Raw genomic sequence first — 22,333 nt, 5'->3', positions numbered from 1 at the left:
TGACCGGCAACCTGCCGTTTTTAAAATATAACATTTATTGCTTAGATGGTTTGATACAGAACAGCTTTTCTTCTCATTCTGAATTTGGAAGTACTGTACAACTGAATACAAAGAGGAGCGAAAAGTACCAAAACCAAATCTGTGATTCTGTTCATGTGGCCTAAACCAGTTTTGTGCATAACATGTAGCAGCAGCTTCTAAGTTCCCTTTAGAAAAATATGAACTCTACACATTTATTACTGTTTCCTGTTTAATGCATGGGCTGAAATCACTAGGATCAACTTCCTTCTGGAGGAAAGAGAGGAACAGAGGGTGGAAAGAACGGCGAAACTTCCTGAAACCGGCATCCGACTGTCACATAGCTTCCCCAGGGCTGGTGGAAAAAACAGCCCTTTGGGGTTTTTGTTTTGTTTTCACAGCCGGGAGTTTCATGTAGTGATTGAATCTCAGCATCGTGTCCATAAATCAAAGAGGAAAACAAAAGAGAGAAACTTGCACCTCAAAAAACTTTTCAGAAGATCCATATATATATATTTTTTTGTAAAAGCCCTGAGAGAAGGAGAAAGAGAATCAAACAAATGTATAGAAACAAATTAGCTGGACATGCAAACTAAGCTATGATTCACCCAGAGTTTAAACAAATCACAAATTTCACAGTTTAATATTGGGGGAGGGGACAGAACATCAAACAAATGATACATCTCTCAGCCTCACTAGTAAAATGTGGCAAGACCTTATCGACTACGAGGGTGCAGACAAGGCTAAATAAAGCTTTCAGTCGATGGCGACCACTGCGAGCAGCGGCCCCGGCTGGGCTGCGGCCTGGCGCCCGCTCCGTCTCGCCCCAGCGCAGTTAAGTCGTGGCCGCTCCCCACAACGTTCCGAATTTTAGTGTGGAGAGCTGCGAAGAAAAACAAAACACAAGCAACCCCAAGTAATAGCAACAACAAAAATAACAACAACAATCGTCATAAGAAATTAAGGGATGAATGAACTGGTTTTAACTAAGCACACCACGCTTGGTAGGAAGTGATACTGGGTGGGGGAATCATTGGTTCTGATTCGTGCTCACGTAGAGTGAAGAAAACCTTTTGAAATTGGTTCACACATCCCTAATACAGTTAAAAGTCATATATACCTCAACCTTTTTCCTTTCACATGCAAAGAGATCACTTTTTCATCATGTCAAGAACACACATAGCTTCCTTTGAAGCCCGGGTGGTTAGGCTTTTGGCTACCAGGAGTTGGTGAGGAAGTGGGAGGAAGGGGGTCCTTGTGGTGGACGCAGGTGTAAGGACAGAGGAGCCCTGGGGGCCAGAAAGGGCGAGGGTCCCGGGAGGGGTGGCACGGGAGGCCTGAGGCACTGAGGCTGGGGCGTCCCGGGCGTCTGGCGGGAGGACAGGACGCTGAGCACAGCCCAACTACAGTAGGATCTGTTTCTTTTCACTGCTGGCAGCTACAGTAAGGGGGTCTATTGCCTGCAAACGATGCTCACGCAAGAAAATCCCACCTCTGTGCACCCAGGGGTTCAGGCGATTCAGAAACTAGACACAACATGTTTATCTTCGAGCACCAACCCCAAATCACAGGAAGGTAAACATACACCTATTTTTCCTCTTCAATCTCGCATGTGCAGTTTTATTACCAGTAGTAGTATTTCATCGCTCCGCGAAGGACAGGAGCACAGGCAGGTGAGGCCTGGGCTGGGCTTGGCAGGAAGACCGCGAGGGACAGGTCCTGCTGCCTGGCTTTCCCGGAAGCCCAGGCACGCACCTCGCCTCCTCTCCCCTCCCCGGCTGCCCTTCGGCCCCGCAGGCGGGAGGACCACACGGCCCCTGCTGGGTTCTGCAGTCACGGAAGAAAGGCTTGTCTAAGTACAGTAGAAGAGCCACTGCCCGGAGAGCCAAGGACAGCTGCGGGCAGACGCTCACGCGGGGACCTGGGGGCGGCCCAGGTCTCCCAGGACAAATATTGCCCATTTGTTTCTGCTGACTGCAGAGACCAGCAAACTGATGAACTACAAATAATAATAATAATAATAATAATATTATTAATACATATACCGAAAAGGGGGGGGGGAATCAGATACATGACACCTATGCATGTTTTCCATCAGTTCAGTTGCCAGGGGAACTCTTCTCTGTCTTGAAACTTGAACAGTAATGTCATATCTAACGCTGAGAGAGTGGAAACATGTACGAGGTCGAAGCTAGAATCTTTCCTGGTTTTGGCTTGAACCAAACTGGAAACCTTCATCAACCACATCCTGCAATATATCGAGGACCAAATTACAGCTCCACCATGTAGCAAACAGAAAAAAAAAAAAAAGTCTAGTTGAGAAATGAGCATCTTATCCACATTTCCTCTGGGAATTTACATGAAATTCACATCACTTTCTTCCAGTTATTGGCCATGGGTATCCAAGGGCATGTTTTTTTTTTTTTCCCTTCTGTTTCCAGCTCACAGAACAAATGTTACTATCACAGAATTACAAAAACAAGTTAACACACACCAAAACAGAAGGTAAAGTTAATGCTTAAATGAAAAGGTCCTCTCCAAATAATTCATTAAAATATTTGTTTTGTTTTTTAAGAAGTCATTTCGGGAAAACACAACACCCAAGACGACACCAAAGGGCTGGTAAGTAGTTAAGGCACTCGAGTCGAACGTGCTGCATCTCCGCATGGGTCTGTAAGGCTATGGCACTGAGCGAGGCGCCTGCCTCTCTCCCTACCCCCCTCCCCCTCCCTCCCCCACCCCGAGAGCTGAAGGGCACTGAGGAAACCTCGGGAAATATAGACTCAGGACATTTTGCTCTGCTGGCTTTCGTCTGTGTGCTGGGGGGCAGGCTGGGCTGTCATTCCAGGCCCAGGAGCGAGGCGCTGTCGGCAGCGGCCAGGAGGGGGTGGGCGGGCCTCCTGCCGGGCAGCTCCAGCAGGTCCTGCACGAGGGCCGCCGGGCTCTCCCGCTCAGGGTCACCCGGGGACGCCTGCTCCTTGGGGCTGCCCGCGGCAGCGGCCCTGGGAGCACTCCTGCTGGCCTCAGCCTGGCCGGCACCCGCCGTCCGGCCCGTCGCCCTCTCCTCCCTGCGGCCGGCGTCCTTGGGGGCCAGGCTCTCCTTCCGGCTGCGGGTGACGGCCACGTGGTTGCTGGCGAGCAGGGCCGAGTCGGCCTCACTCTCCGACACGGGGTTGGTGCCGCTGTGGGTGGACTCGCTCTCGCTGTCGTCCTCGCCTCGCTCCTCCTTGTCGCTGTCCTTTCCGTGCTGCTTGGGGTGCCGGGCTTTCTGGTGGACCCGCTGGTGGCGAACCAGGCTGTGCTTCAAGGTGAAGGTTCGCTCGCAGGTCTGGCATTTGTACGGCCTCTCTCCTGGGGGATGGAGAGAGATTCACGGCTGTCAGCAAGGCCACCGGCACCCACCTCCCTGCTCCGCATGATAGCAAGCGAAGGCCCTAGGGGGACGGCGGCTGGGCCGGGCCGGGCCTCCCTCCCGCTCACAGGAAACCTTATCTGTCTGAACTGGCAAAATGGGGAGGGAGGAGAGTGGAGGCCCACACAGCCCTGTCTCCTCGTCCTTCAGCCCAGGGTTTGCACACCTGATCCAGGAACCAGAGTCCCAGAAGCGGAACCTCAGGGACAACAAGACCGGCCTGAAAGAACCCAGCAGTGGCGTCCTTCCCAGGGTCGGGCACCATCGCCAGGGACCCTGTAGGGCGGCACCTCCCAAGTCGAAGCTGCAGGTATGCTGTGTTCTGACTCAGAGCAGCTGGGGCTTCCCCTCTCGCCTGCAAACACGGAGCTGAGAGCAGCTGAGAGCACCACCTGCCAGTACCCCGAGAATCTCTCTCTGCTGGGAGCCAAGCTCCGGTGCCCTCAAGTCCCAGCACAGGGCCGTGGGTGTGTGTGTGGGGCACATGTGCACCTTGGCCGCTGGGAGGAGAGGGAAGCTGAAACCAAGACACAGAGGAGCTTTTCTGTTTGGTGGGGGAAGAATCGCTTGTATCTTCTGGCTTCATGAGGACATCCAGGGGGCCTTTCTACCAAAACAACAGCCGCTGCTTTGGGGTTTGCAGCCTCAAGCCCAGAGGCGGTGGATTCCAGGAGGAGCAAGGACGTGCCCAGGCAGCAGCCAGATGACCGCCCCACTCAGCCCCATCAGCCCCGCTGCTGCAGAGCCAAGAACAGACAAGGGTCTCGCTGCACAGCCGACCTAACACCTGTTGGCTGACGACGAATCCCGGGTGCCTCCCCACACAGGCCTCGGGCCGCGAGCCCCACGGAGCCCCACCGCCACCGCCTGCTCCGCCGGCCACACCCACATTCTTCTAGATGCTTCTACCAGGCAGGGCAGCCATCATCCCCATTCTAGAGACAGGACTACGGAGGCTCAGAAGACTAAGGGGCCGATCAAAACGCGCTGGCAAACACCACTCCGCCGTCCACTGCACCTGTGCCCTCCTAGTGCTAAGAGTGGGACACGCCCTCAGAATTCCTAGCCCACCCGGGCTCTCTCCCTGCTCGGCAAGAAAGCCCTGCTGCCCACGGTGGCTGGAAGACGGGATCCTGGCTGGCTCGCCGCCCCCCCCCGCCCCGCCCCCCCCCCCCCCCCCCCCCCCCGCCCCGCAACCTCCACCAGCAGCCCTCCCTCCGCCCCCGCCCCCCTCACCTGTGTGTGACCTCATGTGCCGGGTCAGGTCCTGCAGGGACCAGAACCTCTTGCTGCACACACTGCACACCTTCTTCCTCTTGTCCGCCTTGCTGGCCACACTCCTGGGGGAGTCTGTCTTTGGCTTCTTGTCGTCCTCACTCTTCTCTGAGGGCTTCCTCTCGGCCAGGCCCTCCCCATCCCCATCCGAGGGGCCCTCGGCCTCGTCGCTCTGCTTCTCCGCAGGGGCTTCAGTCACGGCCTCCGCCTGGGCGGGGGGCTCGGTGGCCGGGGGCTCGGCGGGCCTCTGTGGCAGCTCGAGGGCAGTGGGCGGTGGCGCTTCAGGCTCCTGGGGGGCTGCGCTCCTGTCCCCGGGCTCCTCGCGGCCGTGGGCCTTGCGGTGGCGGTTGAGGGTCCCGAGGAACTTGAAGCTCTTGCCGCAGACGTGGCAGGCATGGCGGGCGTGCCTGTGGTCCTGCGCAGCCGGGTCCCCGCTGCCGCCCGCGCCGGCCTCGCCCTCGGCCAGCTTGAAGCCCATCAGCTTGCTGGCGAGGTTGAGGTCTAGGCTCTTGTTGCTGACCGTGTCCTCCGCGGGGCTGTCTGCGTCCTCATCCCACTCCCCCTCCGCGCGCTCCTCCTCGGGCTCCGCGTCCTCCTCGGTGCCCCTCTCCTCCCCAGCCAAGGGCGTGGCTGCCGCCGGCTCCGCCTCCTCTGCCGCCGACTCGTCCGGGACCGGGCTGGGCTCGGCTGCTCCTTCCGGTGTCGGCGGCTCCCTCTCCCGGGAGGTGAGGTCCAGCACTTCGCCGCCCGCCGACGCCTCAGCGTCCGACTGGCTGTCTGCAGAGCAAGCACGGGGCAGGCTGAGACCCAGGCCACCAGACACGCCCCTTCCGAGGGCTCGCTCGTGACCCACCCCCCGGGGGCCTGTCTCCCAACCCCCGCCAGGACTTCTCTCACACAAATTCCCCTCACCCCTTACGTCCCTCAAGGGCCAAGACAAATCTGGGGTTAATTTTTAAAAGGCAGAAGGAGCAGCCGCACACGGGTGCACACAGGCTGGGGTCACAGGGTAGCTGCGCCTGCAGCTCCCGGCCTCCCTTCCCCGCCGCCCCCATGCCGAGCCAGCCCCCTCCACGGGCACACACAGGGATGCTCGGGGCCCCCAGGGGCAGCCAGACAGAGCGACGGCGAGAGAGGACAGCTGGCACATTCCAGAGACTCGCAGCACAAGGGAGGTTGAGGAAGCTGAGCCGTAGAAGTTATTTTCCAGTGCAAAGAGGTTGTGTACACATGCAGCCTACACAGGCCTGCCCCCCAAACACGGTATCTGGGAGCACCTCACAGGAAGTGGCCCAAAGCGAGTATTCTGTGTATGTGGTACACATGCTCCCGCCTGACGGCGGGTTTCCAGTAGAGGTCCCAGGCAACAGGAGACGCATGCACACCTGCAGCCCCCCCGGCAGCTGTCAGGACCCCATGTAGGGAGCGGAAACATTTCCTGTCTCTCAAGTGGTTCCTACCTGTCCAGTCTCCACAGCAAAACCAGATGTGGACAGGCCACCAGTTTCTATCAGCCTTCTTAAGGGCTGGCCTGGTGGTAACAGTATCGACACCAAAGAGATGACGGTATTTATCAAAAGCACCATCTCCTCTCTATTCTGGTTGGGCAAAGTCTTAGCCAGTATTTTATTATGTGCTCTGATAGTGAAGCTAAAGCTTGCTGAGCCCGACTATTAACTACAGATGCAATGACCAATGGACTACTGTGGTATCAGGCTGATAAAATTCGTTATTTCATGGCACATATGTGACATGCACCTCCCTCATCATGCCAGGTCTCCGATCACAAGTTCACACATCTAACCTGAAGTCTCACCTGATGAGAGCAGACCACCGCCACACCGACCCAGGCCCGTGGCTCTGAGTCACAGGCTCCACGACTCGCCACCAACGCAGCCCTGGGCTGGGGGCGAAGGAGCTGCACCAACCCTGCCACGGTCATACTGCCTGGGGCTCATACTCTCGGCTCACCTACAGCAGTCTACGCGGCTCTCCCACTTTACTTCTCTTCACTGGTTTTATTCTGACTACTTTTTGGCAACCACTGTTTGAGTATCTTAAAAGGTTTCAGAAGGAAACAAGTAATTGTGGGGTGAATATAAAATTTCTGAAAGAAATTTTGACAATTTAAATGATTTCTGACAATTATCCAAAAGATGAAAGAAGATGACCCCTGAGACATGCACACCAACATCGAGGCCATATTCCAGGGGAAAAACCAGCTACTCATTTTCTTGAATCACGCAAATGGAGAGCACCTATTAAATGGCTTTTGGTATAAACTCCACAATAAAAAAAAATACAGAATGCTTGGTTTCCTATTTGTTGGTTCCGTGGGTAGTTAAAGACAAAAAAAAGACAAAACAAAAACAAAAACAAAAAAACGGCGAGGGGAGGGTTGATCTCTGGTTACTCCCTATTTGTCCCAGTATACTCTAGGCTGTTTCACTTAATTATTAATTTTTTTCCACCAAAGAGCATGGATTATTTAAAATATCAACTGTAGTAGGATATATTTAAGATGATAAACTTTTGGGGGAAAATTCACAGTGAATTCTGAAATCAAACCCAAGTAAAAATACTACGATAACACACTAAGATCAGATCGTTCTGACTCCTGGGCCCTCCCTAAGTGTGGATAATGGAGAGCTCACCCTAAAAGCAATGGGAGGCCAACTCGCTTCCTCCGAGGAGTGGAGAGGGCTTGTTGCGTTCTACCCAACGTCCACTAGGGGGCGGGTTTTTAGCAGGGCAGCCGGTGCCCTTCAAGTTCCCAGCAGCACCAAGGGCTCTTCTCAGCAATTCTTGGGAACAACGCACTTAGCCCCCCTCTGTCTCGTGAACACCCGCCTTAAGCGCCTGGTCCCATCTTGACCTTGTCCTCCGCAGCAGCTCACCCTTCCGAGTGCAGGTGGCGGAGCTGATGACTTTTGTAAGCAATGCGGCTTTAAAAATGTGTTGATTTGGGGACTTCCCTGGCGGTCCAGTGGTTAGGACTCTGCGCTTCCACTGCAGGGGGCCTGGGTTCGATCCCTGGTCGGGGAACTAAGATCCCGCAAGCTGTGAGGTGCAGCCAAAAAAAGAAAAGAAAAGAAAAGAAAAAGGGGAGGGGAGAGCGGGGGAAGAAAACTGTGTTGATTTTCTGTCCCTGTCAGCCAGTCCCTCATTCGTGATGCTAATCTAAGAAAACTGCTAGAGGAAGCAGACAGAATCTGAAGGCACTAGTAGATAAGAAGCCCAAAGCTCCTCCGATGCGATGCGCAGTGTGGAGACTTCCAATGCGATGCGCAGTGTGGAGACTTCCACGTTAGCGCAACAATTAAGTATCTACTGCTTCCTAGAAATGTCGCGTCACCCAACTGAGGTGACAGTGTACTGACCTCAATGCCTACCTGGCTGGGCAGGGGCACAGCCTCCACTTTATCTAGACCAGCACTCCCCGTGGTGCAGTCCATGCCCGTACGTGGCCTTCTGGGCCAGCAAGGGTGCCACCACTGAGGGACAGTCTTCAAGTGTCCACGCTGGGAAATTAATTCCCTGGCGGTCCAGTGGTTGGGACTCGGCGCTTTGACTGCTGTGGGCCCGGGTTCAGTCCCTGGTGGGGAAGTAAGATCCCAAAAGCCGTGCGGCGAGGCCAAAAAAAAAAAAAAAAAAAAAAAAAACCCACGTTTACACTGATTTGAAAAGTCACATGCAGGTGCCCACAAATAGGAAGGCTCCTACAGACATCATCTGAGGAAGAACCAGGAGCATCCCCTGAGGGCAAAGTGGGCCAGGGTACCTCTGCCCACAAGAAAGTGAATCAAAGTTTCAGCCTAGCTTTGAACTATCAATATGTCCCTTTCAGCTAAAACTGCCCCCATCGGAGCATCTTCAGCATGCCTTTGGGGGAAAACCTAGGGCGCATTTTTGTGAGACCTTATGTGATCGAAAAAGTCAGACCTACGTTGCAAAACATGTCCTGGGATTTTAAGAAAATGCAACCTAGGCACATAAACCTAGAAATCCCTCAAGAACTGCCTTGGTCATTTCCTGCCTTTGTGTTTTTACGGTCTTTCCCCAAAGCCTCACTTTTAACTTCATGGGAGGGAGCCGGAAAGGAAACCTTCACTCCCTCCATCATGCTCACCTGGTTTAAAAAACTTCCCCTTGAAATCACTGAAATCCACCTCCCTGACCCTCCTTCTCCCCATCTTACCTCTCAGCCCTCTTTCTCACCACGGATTGGGACCACAATTAAACCAAGCCTATATTTTTCTCTTTGCTGGTTTCACGTTACAACTCTCACTGAACTTTCTTTTTCCAGAGGCTTTGTCCCTTAAAGGAAACCTACACAACCTCCGGGCAGGGTCAGGGCAAGGAGGGCGCTGATGGGACTTGGAAAAACAAAACTCATAACTGCAATTTAAAAGATAAATTCACCCACCATGAAGATGTGGGCTGCACCGAAGCTAAGATATAAGTTCCGATTGGCTTTGCGCCTGCAGGAGCCCTGGTTTTGGTGTTCCTTGATCATACAGATCAAGATGCTGAACTCAAAGTATGTTACACTTTAAGACTTGTCTGCCAGCGTGGGAAACCAAGGGCTCCCCGCGGCCACCTCAACTATCAGCTTCTTTCCCTCCTTTGGGACCGTGATGGGCTGTGAGAAAATGGGCTGGGTAGAACGTGATGTGGCAGCTGACACTCAAACACTGAGAGGGGTCATCCCAGTGAAGGTGCGCTCTGCCAGCCTCGCTGCCCGTTTCCTGGGGTTGAACAGCAGATCACCCAGCAACCTCGGGCTCGAGGGCACCCAAGTCACGGCAAGATTCCGTGGGGCCTGTACGTTTCTCTACTCAAAGATCCTGGCGAGTCACGTGGACCTGGACGCTGGAGGGGGCGTGGCAAACTGGCCTACACTTCTATACCCTGAGAGGGTCTGGGTTCACCACAACCGAGGGCCTGGCCGTTCAAGGGCTTGTTTCACTGGGCTCTGTGGGAGGTGTGGGGAAAGAGCAGAGGGCTCTGCACCAGCTCCTCTTCCTGGAGAGGCTGCCCGCTCACTGCACCCCTCTCCCCCGTAACTGGGACAAGGACAAGGGGGCCGGGGCTGGGGTTGAAGCCCGACCCTCCAGTCCACACTCACTCACAGACAACACAGCCCCCCAACCCACCCAAGTCTGAGGGGGAGAAGCCCGGACACAGTCACAACTCTAGAAAAGCACATTTGGGGGGAATCTCCTCGGATTCAGAAAAGGGGGAAATGTCAAGCTTTCCAGATTTGCCAGACTGAACCCATACCTGCAACAGTTATTCAGCACTGGCCAACCAGCCCTGTGTCTGAGTAACCCGCAGCAGCCCATTTTCTGTTTTATTTGTTTTGGGGGGTGAGGGACACAAAACCCCAGCAGCTGGAGATAATGGAATATACTGAATAGAGGACACGAGTAAATACAGAAGCTGTAAGAAAAAAAAAGGTGGCAGGAGACGCACGGGGCAGCTGTTAATTGCTCTATAGGGGCCGGAGGAAGGAAGCACATATCAGCACATGAGAAGAATACCCGGATTCGGGTCAAGCAGAGATGTGATTAAAGAAAGGACATGCAGAGTGCTTTTTCAAACAAGACAAAGTTTTTTTTACTGGGAAAAGAGTTATTTAAAAGAAAAACACCCCACCCAGCCCGGCCCCTCCCTGCTGAGGGTGGAGCGTCACTAGTTCCTGCAACACCCTGGCAGCGAGCGGGCCCATCCCTGGCTCTGCAGGATGCGGCAGACGCTGGGGTTTGAGAAAACAACACCCGAGTAGTTTCACATCCCTTTCAGACGTGTTCCTATGCAGAGCTGGACTGTGCACCCTCCTGCACAGCCCAGCTCCACAGGGCAAAGGGCAGGAACAGGCGTCTGGGGTGGGAGGGGTGGGGAACAGATCTTCTCTAGCAGCTCAGAGAAGCAGCCTGGGGGCGCTACCGTGGCCCCCATACCCGTCCTGCTGCTGGGATGCCAGCAGGAGGCCTCAGGGTCCTGCAGAGAAGGGGAGGCCGCCAGCCGCAGCGCAGAGGCCGGGGCGCGGCTAACGGGCTCCTGCGGCGCCCTCCTCTCCATCACTTGGAGGCACTACCTGTGCTATCATGGGCTCCAACATCACTCTGTTTTGACTGGGGGATAAGCCCGTTTCTTCTCAGGGAACAGGCGGTAACTCCGTGTTTGCGCAACTGGTGGCGTTCACAGTTAGATTTGGTGGAAAAGAAGGCACCGCATTTTTGACAAGGGAAGGGTTTCTGACCTGAAGCGGGAAAAAAAATACATGTTTATCTGGCTTTCTACTGCAACAAAAAAGAAAAATCGCTTTCCATTCATTCTCCTGGGATCATTGGCATTTGTCCACCCCCCCACCGAACCCCTTTCTTTTAAGAAAATAAACAAAATACATTAAAAAAAACAAAACAAAACACTGAGAACAGTAGCAACTCAAGTGATCACCTTCCCTTATCCTGAGTGGGATGAAAGATTTGTCTTCAAAATACTAAAAGTTAACAATGAAACCAAGATACATATCTGAAGTAAAACAGTATTACAATTACAAATCTTACGTAATAACTACAACAACAAAGGTGAGTGAAGGGATCTGAGCACAGCAGGAGAACACCTATGTCCACCACAGAGAGAAGACGCCTGTGATAGTTTCCAGCCTGGCAAGTACCGTGGACGTGGGGAATCGAATGGGATGAAGGGCAACGCCCGGGGCCTCCTGGAGGAATCCTGAACCCTCTGGATGTCTCTGGGGTCCGGCCCTCCCACCTGGACTGCAAGTGCTGAGTTCTGACTTGCCGGGATGCCTCCTGTCTGACCTCTGCCCAAGGTCACCGTGGTCCTAGCTGGCAAGACAGGGGAGGTCGGCTTGGTGCACGAGGGTTCTCTGTCCCCCTTGCTCTAAGCTCTTGCTGGTGGTGCATCAGGGACCAAGGTCCCGAGTCTGATCAGAGCCGCGTGCTCCACTCAGCAGCCCGCGTGTGAAGCTGAGTCACTGAGCGGCCCCTAACCCCACCAGCCCCACAAGTAGGCCAGCTGCCTGTCCCTCCCCGGCCATTATCTGCTTCGACCGGCCTACTCTCCCCTTCTTCCATTTCGATTCCTTTTGCAGGCTCCTCAGTACCTGGTCCTGTGTCTGCATGGACGGACGAGGGGGCGAAGCCAGGGCAGACCACGAGGACAAAGAGAAGGAAAGAGGAGGGACCAGGGAAGGGAGTGGGCGGGCACCAGGACAGAGGAGGTGTGGTTATCAGCTACTGCATCACTGGGTTCTTCTGGTTTCCCCCCAAGTGCCACATTCTAAGGTTCTGGTTTCTGATTTTACAGGGAAAAGGTTTCGTGCACCGACAAACAGGACTCATAGAGCTGCAGCCAGCACGGCTGTCTCATAACCCCAAGGCTGCCACGATCACACACACATCAAGACATGTCAGGCAAGTCAATCAGCGCGGTTCCCTGGAAACACTAAGAGGGTGTGGGGCTGGGCTTCAGCCTTCCATTTAGGTTTAGATGAGCATTAATGGACCCCAGAACCAGTGCAGGCGCACAAGTCCAGGCACCCAGGGAATGAACAGCGTGGGCCTGGAGCCCCGAGTTCTCAGGACAGGAAGGACTGGCACTGCCAGCCGCACAACTCTGGGGCGCCATTTGCACGGAGCATACCGCGTGTGACCCCGAATCCCCACACTCCAAGTATGAGCATCAGCAGTAACCAAAGAAAGGGGACGTCCACCTCCACCTGAGCCATGGTTCCAAATCACTGGTAGGGTTTTTACGAACACAGATGCCTAGAACCATCAAACACCACGGAATTAGAAGCCTGGGAAGGTGGAATCAGACACTCAGAAACTGGACCCGTGCACCTCTAAGGAGCTCCACTTGGGCCTGAGAGGATGAAATGGAGAGCCCGACTGCTCCACAAAGCTTGTAGGTGTTTTGCACTAAATTTATAAAAATGCTCACATTAAAAAAAAAAAAAAAAAAATCACGCTTTTTGCGTGAAGACTAGTTGTAAAGTATTTTAATGCTTTTTTTGTGCACCCTTCTCGCTTTTCACTAAAAGTTGAACATGATGTTTAATAATTATTCAGGCTGTGTTAAGTAAGAAGAAAATACTTTTCCTTTAATATTTCACTGTCAAAAGGCAACATCACAGCTTCCCTGAGTCAGGCCAGTTTGGAAAACAAGAAAACCAGGCTCGAAAAGAAAACAAGTCAGAAGCTGTGACTATGAACTGTGATCTGGCTCTTGATTTCAAATAAAGCAGTTAGTTTCTTGCTTCTTCCTCTTACATGATTTGCTCTGTAACTTTCACACTGGTAAATGCGTCACTTGTACAGCTGGTTTGAATAGCCAGGCTGATGTCTCATGACGATGAGGAGTCATGTTAAGGTTAAATGTAGAAAACGATTCAATGACCTAAAAGTACTGTATCCAGTTAGGAAGATTCCCGAAGTGACAACTAACAGCAGTCTTTAAAAGTTCCCATTTCACTGCATAAGTCGCACATTTTACATAGCAGTGTGCTCTCCAGACTGCATGGACAGAGGAAAACAAGAGCGCTTTGACTATTTTATGATCATACAGGTTTCAGAAAAACCTTGCTGACTCGTAATCTACGTGGAAAGTATCCAATGATTTTATTCATTTGGTAGCAGCCACAGAAGACTGTTCCAGCAGCGGTGTTTCTAAACGCACCTGTGAGCACAAGGAGCACCTCTGCACCCAAAGGCCCGTGACGTCCTTCCGCCCCACCCTGCGATGTCAGCCAGTAGTTTTCACTCTCACAGAACAGTCAAGAAACGAAGAAAGAAATTCTTCAGGAGACGATGCCGTCTGGCAGGCACTGGGCAGGAAGGAATAAAGGACGAACAACCAGAGCAAGTCCAATGGCCCGGCCTCACACCCTCAGACGCCTCTCCGTACCCCGCCGCCCGCCCCCACCCGGGGCACAGGCCTCTCTCTGTCTGTCTGTCTGTCTTTCTTTCAGGATGTGGCAGATGCAGGGCCGGCCAGGTAAACGCATTCAGAGCTGCCCCTTAAGAAAGTTGGAAGCAGCCAAACACGGCTGGTGTCAGTGCTTCCACACTGAGGTGTGTACATCTCACTGGTCTCAGCTCCGCCGCTGGTTGCCTGTGAACAGCGGGTGGGAGAGGTGGGTGGGGAGGGCCCCAGGCTGGCAGAAAAGGGCAGCGAAGCCCTCAACCATGAGAGAGTGAGCAAGGCAGGGGGCCACGGATGTCAGAGCGGGAGGGCACCTCAGCACCACAGGTGCCGACCCCTCCGTTCCACGCGGAGGAAGGTGAGGAAGGGGCTGAAATGGACCGTTTCCTGGCACTCTCTCCTCTACTTGTGGCCTCAAAACACACGGGACGCTCACGAGGGGGAAAGGCAGGAAGAGTGAGCCGTCTTCTCCTAAAGAGGCAGCACTGTTCAGGCTGAGAAGGGAAGGAGCCAGGACGGTCCTCCTCAACAGGATGCCATGGGCTAGCGGACGAGGGGAAGGAGGAAACTCAGCTGTGTGTGGAGATCACGCCAGGATCTCACGAAGTTCGCCAGCAGACGCCAGCTTCCTCCTAAGACATGATTCCTAGAACCTGAGCCACGCAGAGAAAGGGCTGAAACCACGTGCCCCTTGCCTGAGCAACAGTGAACCCCCGGCTGGGCACTTAACACCTGGGCTACTTAATGCTGCCCATTTAGGGGGCGGGGTGCACTGGAAACACGTCTGTGAGACGACGTAAAGATGCTAGAATTCTTTGCATGCGCTAAGAGGCTGGGAAGAGGCCGACCCTCAAGATGCACAGTTTGCTTCAAGCCAGTTTAAAACTGGACGCCACTCAACAGCTTCCGGCTGGAATGCAGCTAGAGCTTACCACTGCCACCCCGGCCCCCAAGCCTCTGCCCTGTGTGACGAGGTTTTACAGGGTCATTTCAGAGTCCATGTTTAGTTTCTGTTACATGTGAGCCTCAGTCTAATTTCAGCATTACGGAGGGAGCAACTCATAGGAAGCCACGAGCCGGGCACTTGGAGATCCCACAGCAGAGCCGTCTACCGGGAAAACCTCAGCGTGCAGGAAGGCTGGGCAGGTCATCTGGGCAGGTCACATGATTTCTCAGGCTCCGTCCAGCTCCAGCACTGTACCAGACATAGCCGAGGGCTGTATAAAATTACTAAATGGAGCTAATGCTGAGATTGTTGCTGGAAGCTGAGGCTGTGAAAGGGCAAAGGAAGTTAACTGAGCCCTATGGGCGCCAGCGTTCGTCCAGGTCTAAGCGTGTGGTTAGCACCATCCCACGGTCACAAAGTCTCTGGTCAACAGCTCGTGGTCCACAGCCGTGTTCCACCTTGTCTCAAACCACTTCCCAATCTTCTGCGTTCGCACGTGTCAGGATACAGGGGGGCAGAAGAGGCACGCCCCCTGCATCCTCAGATGGAACCTGACCCTGGCTCCCACCCCCAGCACTACTGCGCGTCCCCCGAATGCCTGCAGGCAAATTACTCAAGCCTCCCTAAACTTCAATTGCATCATGGCAAGATGGGGATGACATGGCCCTCGTGGCCCGGTCACCAATACTAGCTCTGGAAGGGTTCTCTACCCACCCGAATGCGCCCTTCAAGAAAAAAAGCCCGCAACGCCATGGCAGGAACACACGATGTGAGGGACGGGGTGGAAGCAGACACGGCCATCAGGGGACAGTGACTGTGGGGGGAGAAGCGGCAGAACATGTTCACACCTACACCTGCCCCCGCCCTCCCCCCGCCCCCATCTCAGACTAACTCCCATCTCCTCTGCTCCGTTCCGACGCCACCAAATTTTAAACCAACGAGGTCGCTTCGGCGTTCAAAAGGAGCTTCTATCGGGCACCTGCAAGGACACGGCGCGACCCTTGAGCGCACGTACGGGCTGCTCAGTCCTCTCAGGGAGGCCGCTGGCGTGCAGGGAAGAGGACAGTGGCACCCGCCCAGCACAGGGCTCCCGGCTGGAGCAGAGGTGGGGAGGCGGTGCTGGCAGGGGAGCGCTCCTCATCACGCCCAGACCGCCTGCTTGCTCAAAAGCGGCAACGGGAATACTCACTTCTCCAGAGACTCTGCAGGAGACAGACAGCTGCCACAAAAAGGGCGACAAGAGAGACTGCTGTGCAGGGCACCTTCTCTCTAAGAAGCATCTTCTTTCTGAACTGCTTTCTTCCTTAGAACTGTTCCCTTACTTTGTCAGGCTTAAATGATTTCAAACGGAGAGAAAATGACAGCCTGAAAACGCAGCACAGACTCTACAAATCTAGGAATTCTGGTTCCTGTTATTTGAGTCCTCCGTGGACAGACACTCCTAACTGATGCCTGGGTTTGAGGCCCCACCACGCCGGAAAGAGACGCCGTGCCCACGTGGCAGCCAGCCTCAGACAGACCCTGCAGCGCACCCTCCCCTGCCCTGCCCGTCTCCTCTGCACTCTCATTGCCCAGGACAGCTCTGCCATCCCCTCCCGATGTCCCAACTTGTTAGGAGAAACAGCCTTCCACGGAGGATCCACCCTGCGTGAAGCCTTTCTACCTGGATACAGAGCGTGGCTCCCACCCAGCCCCTGCCATCTTCCCCTCTCCACACCGTCATGAGCCTCTGCACTACCTGGGGTTGCCAGATTTAGCGACTCAAAATACAGGACGCCCCGCTGAAATCTGAGTATCAGATACACAACAAATAAGTTTTTAGTATATCCCAAATAGTGCACGGAAGATATTTATACTAAAAATTATTTGTTGCTTATTTGAAATTCAAAATTTAACTGGCATCCTGTATTTTATCGGGCAATCCTATACCATACAATTCTTTATTCTGTTTTAGGTCCTATCAATTAATATTTGGGTGGTGATCTCCAAAAGGCTAAGGATCTCACCCAATCTGTCCTTAGTTCAAAGATGTAAATTTTGAATACTCAGCTTGAATATTCAGTAACTCATAATTAAGATGATCTTAAGATGACCCTAAGTTGTAGAGTCATCTGACTACTAACTCCCTGGTATAAAATTATTTAAAGTGTATTTCTTATCTCAAATTTCTCTTTAAAAATCAATGCACGACAACATTTGAAAAATACTTTTGGGATATCTTTCTGGCAACTTAAGTCTGTTACTTAGAATAATATTTTAATTGCGTGTTTCTCTCTGCAACAGCCAACAACTTTAGTATAGATAAAAATTTTTTTAAATTCTAAAGCTACTCTGTCACTGACGCTCACAATGAACAGGGGAAGAGGTAATCGCCTTAGTGAACTGAAAGGTAGCTGCAAAATTTGCAGTATTTCCCTTTATGAATACACAGCAGTCAAAAGAACTTCACAGAAGGTCTGCCATTTTAAAAGCTGCCTTGAATGCAAATTCTTCTGCCCAAGTCCCTGTTCCCCTAGCTGCCTCCTGTGCATAACCAAGCAGATAATGCCTCGACCACGTGAGGGATGTGATGGCCCAAGACCATCTCACCTAAAAACACCCTGCCTGACCCTTCCCTTCACCAGCAGCCCTCGGAGGCCCAGCCAACGGAAACAGGCCATTCTGGTTACACGAGCACACAGGGAAAAACTCTCGGCCCCATCAGGCAAGCCCCTGCTTCTGAGACTGAGGAAGAAGAGAAGCTAGGAATGGGGAGGCGGGAAGAGGGTCCCTCCTTCGACCCCACCCGTCGCCGCCCCTCAGCCCAGCGGCTGGGCCACAGCCTGCCCGGCCCTCTTACCAGTGTGCGTGAGCATGTGCCTCTGCAGGGAGCTGGCCCAGGGGAAGACCCGGGGGCAGTGGGGGCAGCTGATCCTCTGCAGGCAGCTGGCATAGGAGCTGCGCTTCGCCCTCAGCAGCCTGTCCTCCGGGGGGCTGCCCTGCTCGTCGTCGCTGGGCCCGCTGTGGTCTGCGGCCACCTCGTCCTGAGCGTCGTCCTCCGCGCTCTGCAGGAACGGACTGAACTTGTTGGTGTCCGTCGTAGCCAGCATCTTCTCGATGCTGGCGAACTCCCCGCTGGAGTCCAGGTCCACCCCGCCGCTGGTGCGCAGCCGGCTCCTCGTCCCCTTTTTCCGGCCCCTCTTCTTTGACAAGCCAGCTGGTCCCTGCTCAGTGGGCGAGGCTGCCTCTGGGCTGGTGGCAGCAGGGGGGGAGTCACTGGATCCTTTCCTGCTGGCGACATCGGTGGTGGCTTTGGAGACGGCGCCCCCTACAACATCTGCAGCTGCAGCGTTACTGCCAGCGCTCGCGGGCCCCGGGTCAGCCACCTTGGTTTTCAGCAAGGTGGGGGCCGAGGACACGGATGAGATGATCTGGGCAATGGAGGCCAGCGGGGGCAGCTCCTCTGTCACGGGGGGCTTTGGCAAAAGCAGGGGGGGCTTGGGGCGCAGTGGCCGCAGCAAGGCTGGGCTGCTTACGAGGGTGGAGTTGCCCAATAGCGGGGAGCTGTTGACCAGGGCTGAGGAGTAGATGGGCACAGCGAGTTGAACGGAGCCCTGCAGGGGCGGAGCCGGGGCTTCCGGAGTGCTGGCGGCAGAGGCCGCCGCTACAGGGGCCACGGGCTTTTCCAGGACCCCACTGGGGCCCAAGGTCACCGGCAGGGTGGGGCAGGCTGGTGGACAGGGAGAGGCCTGCTCATTGCTCGCGGGCTCCTGCTCAGGCTTCTTGGCTTCCCCGGGAGCAGCCGCGTCCTCGTCTCCTCTCCTGAAGTTCTTGGGGATGGACAGATCGATGGGCTCCATGGAGCAGTCGTATGGGGCCGAGGCGGAAGGGCTCAGGAAGGAGGCCGAGTTCTCCTGCTTCACTTGGACCAGGGCCAGGCCCTTCTGGGAGAAGTCCAAGGGCTCGTTGAAGTCCCCTGCGAAGTTGCTGGCGGGCTCCACTTTGACTGCGACGTGCGGGGGCAGCGGCTGGGCGGGGGCCCCGTGACGAAAGCCGTTCTGGGGCTCCAGGAAGGCGGCCAGGGGCTTGCGCTCACCCAGGGCGGCGCCGCCCTCCTCCACCCTGCCCGGGGCCTCGGTGGGCGCGTCGGCGGGGCCCAGGCCGTCAGCCGCCAGGACGTAGCTCTCGATGTCACGCTCGGGCACGTGCAGGTGCTGTTTGAGGACGTGGTGGATGCAGTTGCGCTTGGCCGAGAAGGCGGCGCTGCACTCCTTGCACTCGAAGGGCTTGCGGGCCTTGGGGCAGCCGCCCAGGCCGCGGCCGCAGTGCGCGCGCATGTGGATGCGGAGGGCACGGTAGTGCTTGAGGTCCTCGCCGCACAGCCGGCACACCGTGTCTGGGGAGCAGAAGGCGTCCACCATCTCGGCCGCGCTGCTGGTCACGTACTCGATGTTCTTCTCGATGTCCTTGCGTGTGGCCTTGAGGTGCTTCTTGCGTAGGTGCCGCTCGCAGTTGGCCTTGACCGTGAAGGGGTAATGGCAGATCTTGCAGATGTAGGGCCGCTCGCCGCTATGTGTGCGCAGGTGGCGGATGAGCGCGGCCTTGTCGGCGGCGATGTAGTCGCAGATGTTGCATTGATAGGGCGAGATGCCCAGGTGGGAGCGCACGTGCGCGCGCAGCACCCCCGAGAAGGCAAACACCTGGTTGCAGAAGCGGCAGGGGTAGAGCACCTTGCGCATGGCCGGCGTCTTCTTGCCGCTGGGGGCCGTCATGATGGCCTTGAGGTCCCCCTCCGTGATCTCCTGCTTAATCTTGGCCTCCATGCTCAGGGGTAGGAGGGCCTCGATGATGCTGTCCTGCTCCAGCTGCGTCTTCATCTCGGCCTGGCCCGGCAGCTCGAGGCGCGGCTGCTGCAGGAAGAGCTGTGCGGCTGTGTTTGGCTGCGCCCCCGACTGGGACTGCAGCAGGTGGGCGTCGGAGGCCGCCTCCACGGAGCCCCTGAGGAGCTTCAGCGGCGGCGGGGGCAGGCTGGGGCTGATGCAGCCCGGGGAGGCCTGCTGCGCGTTGACGAGGGGTGGAGGCGTGGAGGTGGCCACCACCGTCCGTGGTGTGACCAGGGGCTTTGGCTTCAAAGGGGGCATGTGTTTGAAAATGGCCTGCAGAGGGGCAGCGGGGGCCTTGGACAGAGGCGGAAGACTGATCTGAGGGGGGGCCGAGGCTGCCATCTTCAGGATCTGCTGGATGTCTGCCAGCTCGATGGCTGACTCCCCAGAGATGGGCTTGACCACAATACTGCTGTCAGGCTGGATGATGAAGCCCTTCTGGAAGGGCTGCAGGGACAGATGCTTCATGCTCTCCTTGGTGGCCGGAAGGACGGTAAGAGACCCGCCCAGGGAAGCAGCTTCGAAAGGAGACAGACTCAGCAAGTTGGTGCAGCCAGGGTCCTGAGGTAGCTGACACTTGAGTGCCTGGAGCTGTATTGCTTGGTTGTCATCCGGCAGCGGCTCCTCGGCCAGTGCAGGCCTGGCGTCTTCGATATGCTGCAGGCCCAGCATGGCCAGGAAGACCTTCTGGTCGGGGGCGTCGCCAGGCAGGGCCCTGGACTGCAGCTGTTCCCGTCCCTGGTCGGCAGTTACATGGGTCTGCTTGTGCAGGGTGAGCGAGGAGAGCATGGGGAAGGCCTTGTCACACGTGTCGCAGACGAAGCGGTGCTGCTCACTGATGCACCTGCGCAGGTTTGTTTCACACCAGGCCTGCACGGAAGCCGGGCGGGCGAAAGCAGGGGAACAGAAAGGAGCATTTAGAAATGATCGCCAAGCTGCGCAGCTGCCCCGGCATCCGGCCCTTCTCCACGGCACGTAGGGTGCCCACCTTCCCCTGCTCCCTAACTCCCGGACCGAGTAAGGAAACCAACTAAGCATCTTACGAATCCTTTCTGCTCGATGAATGACGCCGATCCCCAGGGTGTCTCGGCAGATCAGAACTGAAGTACGGTTAAGTAATAACACCACAGAGGTAGGATGAATTCTCTCTTTAAAAATGGGGGCCTTGCAAGCCTAACTGACGGCAACTACCACCATCAGTGAAGAACTGGCTTTCTCTGTGACTGTGGGGGAGGAGGCTGCCTGGGAAGGGGCACCATGGGGGAGGGGGCTACATGAGCGTACACACGTGGGTACGTACACACATGGACATATGCATGTGCACACATGGACGTATGCACATGGTCATGTACACGTGGAGTAAGTCACTGAGTCTGGGGCTGCTGTGATGGAAAAATTTCACTGTTGATATCGTCTACCTCAATTTTTTTAAATTGGAAAAAAAACGGGTTCCAAAGTAGTTTTAGCAGGTGTTTTATAAGCAGAGCACAAATATAGCTCAGGCTAACACTGACCCAAAATATTTGAATAGAAGCTACAACACTAGAAATATTTAGCTGTGATATCGATATTAAAGAAATACTTAAAAAATTCAATTCACCTAGGGCTGTGTGGGGTAGTGAACAATTCACAACTTTAAACCCAAATGCCCCCAAATGGGCAAAGTACCGATGAGCTACACTCATACGCCAGTTAACATGAAATTCAGCACACAAGATAAAAGGCCACCAACCCTCGTCAACTCAACAACTCAATGAAATGGGAAGGGCCAAGCTGAATTTCAAGAGAAAGGTACTATTAAACAGAAAAAAACCAAATGACAGCATTTTAAGGAAAGGAAGCCTCAGGTGAGGAAATTCAGTCCAGCTGTGTGGGCCATGGAGGTGGCTGCCAGTCATGGGCCAATCGGAATACCTGAGAAATGCGAGGAAACCTCCTACAGGAGAAGTCGGTGAAGCCTAAGTCGTGGAAGCCGGCAGGGATGGAGGGGTTGTTCTGGATGAAGGGCCTTCCCACTGCGTCCCTGGGAAGCTGCTTGTGGACCAGTGCGTTGTGGCGCAGCAGTCCTCGGTGTGTGCGGAAGGTGACGCAGCAAATGTCACATCTGCGGGAAGAAGACACAGGACGTAAGGAGGCGGCCATGCCGGGGCGTCCACCTGTCCGTTAGCCGTATTGTGTTTTCTGTTGCTTCATTTCAGTGGAGCAAAATAAAAAGCATGTGACATCAAGAAGCCAGCCACCTCATGGTGAGCAACAAAAGACTCTCCCTTTAAGAAAAAATTTATGTCCTAGCAGCCTCTGGATACCCAGTCTTTGCAGACGGCACAAGTGTGAACAGAGCAGAGAGGTGGGACCTGAGGCCACTTGCTCTTACCTGCGTTACACGATGTGGAGCGAACACTTCCCTCCCCCAGCTCCATGGATTCTGATTATCAAAAACATTTAGAAGCCCCAAAGCACAAACTTCCACAGCAGCTGGAGCAGTCACGCCAGCATCCCTGATATGTGACTGGGATAAAATGATAATCAAATCCTCCAACTGAACTGGTAGCACATGACAGCGATTATGTATTCAATTCTGCTATTGTTACCATCTATCTAAGAAATAACCATAGCTCCCGAATGCTGAGCCCACGCTAGGTGCGAGGGCACCCCACGGGGGTAGCGCACGACCCGGCAGGTGGGTGGGCATTCTCATCTTCATCTTCCAGAGGAAAACACCGAGGCTCGAAAATGTTCAGCAGCGTGGTGGAGGCCACACAGCCAGGAAGAAGCAAAGACAATGTGAGCCCTGTTCATACTCCCACCCTCACCTACCATGAAGCCATCTCCCTACCCTAGAAAGACTCTTTCCAATGCGGTCCA

At 54.8% G+C, this 22,333-nt stretch overlaps 1 protein-coding gene across 19 annotated transcripts in view; it reads right to left on the bottom strand.

Moving 5' to 3' along the window:
• Positions 1-22,333, bottom strand: part of RREB1 (ras responsive element binding protein 1) — a 180,228-nt gene continuing 157,895 nt past the window's right edge. For 13 of the 19 annotated variants that reach the window (XM_027128303.1, XM_027128297.1, XM_027128302.1 and 10 more), the window contains 5 exons: positions 21,383-21,572; positions 17,446-20,338; positions 10,806-10,970; positions 4,667-5,482; positions 2,858-3,369 (listed from right to left, as the gene is read on the bottom strand). In XM_027128303.1, the coding sequence (XP_026984104.1) occupies positions 2,858-3,369; positions 4,667-5,482; positions 10,806-10,970; positions 17,446-20,338; positions 21,383-21,572 (4,576 nt within the window). Of the gene's footprint in view, positions 3,370-4,666; positions 5,483-10,805; positions 10,971-17,445; positions 20,339-21,382; positions 21,573-22,333 lie in introns of all 19 variants that reach the window. The other 6 variants (XM_027128305.1, XM_027128307.1, XM_027128309.1 and 3 more) reach the window with 3 other exon arrangements.

This window comes from Aethalodelphis obliquidens, unplaced genomic scaffold (genome assembly GCF_003676395.1).
Source record: "Aethalodelphis obliquidens isolate GAN/ISIS:26980383/991018 unplaced genomic scaffold, ASM367639v1 scaffold34, whole genome shotgun sequence".
Taxonomy (NCBI): Eukaryota; Metazoa; Chordata; class Mammalia; order Artiodactyla; family Delphinidae; genus Aethalodelphis; species Aethalodelphis obliquidens.
This window is presented reverse-complemented; position numbering and strand designations above follow the sequence as displayed.